Source organism: Eimeria maxima, genomic scaffold (genome assembly GCF_000499605.1).
Source record: "Eimeria maxima Weybridge genomic scaffold, Emw_scaff870, whole genome shotgun sequence".
Classification (NCBI taxonomy): domain Eukaryota; phylum Apicomplexa; class Conoidasida; order Eucoccidiorida; family Eimeriidae; genus Eimeria; species Eimeria maxima.
In genome coordinates, this window is record NW_013566825.1 from 10,001 (window position 1) to 14,821 (window position 4,821).

The window sequence follows — 4,821 nt, forward strand, 5'->3', positions numbered from 1 at the left end:
TACCTTGAGGGTTTGCTGTTGCTGCTGCTTCTGTTGCACCTTTTGTTCGTTATACTTAATAAATAAATATAAATAAATAAATAAATAAATAAATTAATTAATTAATTAATTAATTTTTTTCTTCTTCTTCTTTTATAGCAACAAAAGAAGAAGAAGAAGAAAAAAAAAGGACCCTTATGCAGCCCCACACCTAAGGGGCCCCATTGGACGGGGATCGGGATAGGGATCGGGATCGGGATCGGGATCGTCTCCTCCCCCCACAGTAACAAAATGAAGCTTCTATCTAAGCTAAGAAGCTCCAGTAAAGGGGGCAGCAGCAAGAAGCAGCAGCAGCAGCAGCACAAGCATCAGCAGCAGCAGCAGCAGCAGAAGGGCCCCCGTCAGTCCCATCAACAGAAGCAGCAGCAGCAGCAGCAACAACAACAACAAAAGCAACAACAACAGACTTCTAAGAAGCACAAACAGCAGAACAAACAGCAGCACAAACAGCAACAGCAGCAACAGCAGCAACAGCAGCAGCAGCAGCAGCAGGAGAAGAATAGACCTTATTATACTCCTGTGTCTGTCCCTGTTGGGTACAGCAGCAGCAGATTAATAATAAAAAATTTACCTCCTTTTATAACAGAAGCAGCATTAAGGGAGCATATATCCTCTATATTCAACAGCAGCAGCAGCAGCAAGTGCAGCAGCAGCAGCAGCAGCAGCAGCAGCAGCAGCAAGTGGAGCAGCAGCAGCAGCAGCAGCAGCAGCAAGGGGAGCAGCATAACTGATTGTATAATAAAAAAAAATAAGGATGGTAAGAGTAGAGGTATTGCATTTATAGGGGTAGAGACAGAAGCTGCTGCTGCTGCGCTGCTGCAGCTGCTGCAGGGGACCTACGTATACACCAGAAAAATAGATGTTAATTATGCATTACCTCGTTCTTATACTGCAGCAGCAGCAGCAGCAGCAGATAGTACTGCTGCTACTACAGGAAATATAAAAGGAGGACAAACTGCTGCTGCTGCTGCTGCAGCAACTGCAGCAGCAACAAAGGAAGCAGCTGCAGCAGCAGCAGCAGCAGCAGCAGGCAAATGGAGACACCAGGTAGTCCCTACTAAGGCAGGTGTACGCTCAGAGAGGCAGCACACACTATTTGATGAGGAAGAGGAGGAAGCAGCAGCAGCAGCAGCAGCAGCAGCAGCAGGAGCAGGAGCAGCAGGAGGAGGAAAAGGAGGAGGAGGAGGAGCAGCAGCAAATGCAGCAAAAGAAGAGGAAGCAGCAGCAACAACAGCAGCATTATCATCATTGCTGCAAGAGGAGAGTGTTGATGATTTACAATGGTTTCAGCAGCAGCAGCAGCAGCAGCAGCAACAGCAGCAGCAGCAGCAGCAGCAAGAAGAAGAGAGACAATTAATAGAGGAGCATGCAAGAATATTAATAACTAATCTTCCTTATAGCTGCAGCGAGGAGGACGTGCGGTGTCTGTGTGCTGCTGCTGCTGCAGCAGGAGCAGCAGGATCAGCAGCAGGACAAGCAGCAGCAGCAGCAGCAGCAGCAGCAACAGGAGGAGAGACACAAGAAATACTACTAATGAGGGACAAAGAGAGCAGCAAACCATTAGGTAGGGCCCTTGTCTCCTTTGTCTTTCCTGCTGCTGCTGCTGCTGCACTTGCGCAGCTAAATGGTATGGTGTATAGGGGTCGTATCCTTGCTGCAGCAGCAGCAAGACCTAGACCGCAGCAGCAGCAGACAGCAGCAGCAGCAGCAGCTGCAGCAGCGGCAGCAGGAAAAAGTAGTTATAAGAAACAACAACATCAAAAAAGACAGCAGCAAATACAGCAGCAGCAGCAGCAGCAGCAGCAGCAGCAAAAGTGTTGGAATTTATTGTATTTGCTGCCTTCTGCTGCAGCAGATGCAGCAGGAGAGGATTTATCAATATCTAAGAAGGATATGTTGCTGCAGGTACAGCAGCAGCAGCAGCAGCATAAGCATACAGGAGCAACACCAGCAGCAGCAGCAGCACTAGCAGAGACACACGTACTGCAGCAAACAAAAGAATGGATAGAAAGGGAGGGATTAATTGCTGCTGCTTTTTTGCGTAGAGGAGTGTCTCTTTTTGCAGCAAAAATAGATGAAAATGCAGCAGCAGAAGCAACTGCAGCAGCAACTGCAACAGCAGCAGCAGCAGCAGCAGCAGCAGCAGCAGCAGGAGACACACTAATAATTAAACATCTACCTGCTGCTCGTGTTAGGGAGGAGGAGCTACTGTCTCTTTTTATTAAGTATGGAGAAATAATTCGTTTTTGTTTGTCTCCTCTTAAGACAATATTAATTATACAATTTGCTGCTGCTGCTGCAGCAGCAGCAGCAGCAAAAGCATTACATTATAGATTATATAAAAATGTCCCTCTTCTTATTGAGGTGTCTCCTGTACCTGTATTCAAGGAACAAATACTATCTATTCAGGATGCGCAGCAGGAAGCTGCTGCTGCTGTTGCTGCTGCTGCTGTACTCGATAATACAGATACAGCAGCAGCAGATCCTGCTGCTGCTCCTGCTGCTGCTGCTCCTGCTGCTGCTGATCCAGCAGCAGCAACAACAGCAAAAAAACGGCAGGAAATCAATAAAACAGCAGCAATAACATCAGCAACAACAGCAGCACGTGCAGCAGCAGCAGCAGCAGGAGGAGAAGAAGATGATGAGGATGGAGCAGCAGCAGCAGCAGCAGCAGCAGCAGCAGCAGAACCATTTGTGTCCTTATATATAAAGAATTTAAATTTTAAGACAACAGCAGCAGCACTAAGAGAAGCATTTTGTCATACTGATGGATTTATTAGTGCAAAAATTATAACAAAAAAAATGCAGCAGCAGCAGCAGCAGCAGCAACAGCAGCAGCAGCAGGTGTTATCTATGGGTCATGGATTTGTAGAATATAAAACAGCAGCAGCAGCAGCAGCAGCAGCAAAACAATTACAAGGATTAGTTCTTGATGGTCATTTGTTGCAGATATCTATATCTAAGCGACGCAGCAGCAGCAGCAGCAGCAGCAGCATTATTCACAGCAGCAGCAGCAGCAGCAGCAGCAGCAGCAGCAAGAGGAGTAATAAATTAGTAATAAAGAATTTAGGGTTTGAGGTGTCTGTACAGGACCTAAAAGATTTATTTGCTGCTTATGGTGAATTAATTAGCGTAAGAATACCTAAGAATATACAAGGCAGCAGCAAGAGGAGGAGGAGCAGCAGCAGCAGCAGCAAGAGCAGCAGCAGCAGCAGCAGCAGCAGAAAAAGAGAGCAGCAGAAGGGAATTTACAGACACAAAAAAAATTAAAAAAAAATAAAACAAAACCCTAATTACTATCCGATCCTCTTGTAAACCCTAATAAACCCTAATAAACCCTAATAAACCCTAAACCCTAAACCCTAATAATTGGATGTCTAAAATGGCTCTATGACACAGCGATGCCCCAATCACATCCTGAAGGGGGCATTCTAGGGTTTAGGGTTTAGGGTTTAGGGTTTACGGCTTACGACTCCATTTTATCTTTTTCTTTAACTAAATAATTATTTGTACGCTACGCGCTGAGGAACAATGGTTTAGGGTTTAGGGTTTAGGGTTTTGTCTCCAGGGTTTAGGGTTTAAGCTCTACAGTATATAATTTAGATTGTAGGGTTTAGGGTTTAGTGTATAACCTTTATGGCGTAGGGTTTGGTGGGTAAGGGTATAGTTTTTCAACTACTATATCTATTTTAGGGTTTAGGGTTTAGGGTTTACAGTTGAGGGTTTAGGGACTAATCTTTAGGGTTTAGGGTTTTGTCTTGGGGCTTTTTGTCAATGTTTACACCTACTATATCTATCTTAGGGTTTAGGGATTAGGGTTTAGGGTTTAGGGTCTAGGGGTTACTGTGTAGAACATAGAGTTTAGCGTTAGGTGGTTTAGGGTTTAGGAATTATAGTTTTACGTTTTTTGGTTTCAGGGTTTAGGGTTTAGGGTTTAGGTAGGGTTTAGGGTTTAGGGTGTTCAGGGGGCCCCCAGCCGTGAGTATGTGTGCAGGTCAATGTGCATGCAGTTGTTCTTGTTGCGCGAGTATAAAATATAAATAAATAAGTTATTTTTTATTTAATTAATTAATTAATTTATTTATTTATTATTTTATTTCTTTTTCTTCTTTTCCTTCTTTCTCTTCTGTTCCTCAGCGGCTGATTAGACAGCGCAGCCGTCGCTGAGCTGTAGTCGTCAAGTACACCCGAAAACCCTAAACCCTAAACCCTAAACCCTAATCGTTAAACCCTAAACCCTAATTTTAAAAGATCTATGCAGGGTTTCAGCAAAGGGGGGCCCCCCTTACGGTGTCCAACCGCGGGGCCCCCCAATTCCTTTGTAAGGAATTATAAGAAGATTAGGGTACTAGCTACCTGCAGCAAATCCAATGTCTGGCTAGTGCAGCGGCAGCAGCAGGAGGAGGAGCAGCAGGAGGAGGAGGAGGAGCAGCAGCAACAGCAGCAGGAGCAGCAGAAGAGTTGCGACAAAACCACTGCCGACGACCCAAGTACAACACCAATCAGCAGCAGCAGCAGCAGCAGCTGCAGCAGCAGTTCCACCCCTACCACCGCCACCACCGCCACCAGCAGCAGCAGCAGCAACAGCAGCAGCAGCAGCAGCAGCAGCAGCAGCAATTATTATGCATTAAAGGAGGTCCCTTTATGCGCAATAAAATCATCTAAACAAGCAGAACATTTATGGGGAGAAAGAAAGTGTTTAGAGGAAATTAAATTAAACCCTAATTTACAACAAAAATGTCATATACTGTAAACCCTAAACCCTAAACCCTAAACCCTAAT

General features: G+C 45.3%; 1 protein-coding gene across 1 annotated transcript; it reads left to right on the plus strand.

Annotated features, from left to right (window-relative positions):
- Positions 1-270: 270 nt before the first annotated feature.
- On the plus strand, positions 271-4,021 carry EMWEY_00044770 (RNA recognition motif-containing protein, putative; the record flags this gene model as incomplete). The annotated part of the gene is made up of 3 exons (XM_013482957.1): positions 271-3,171; positions 3,685-3,694; positions 4,005-4,021. 3 exons carry the CDS (start codon positions 271-273, stop codon positions 4,019-4,021), a joined length of 2,928 nt encoding a protein of 975 aa, XP_013338411.1.
- Positions 4,022-4,821: the final 800 nt, after the last annotated feature.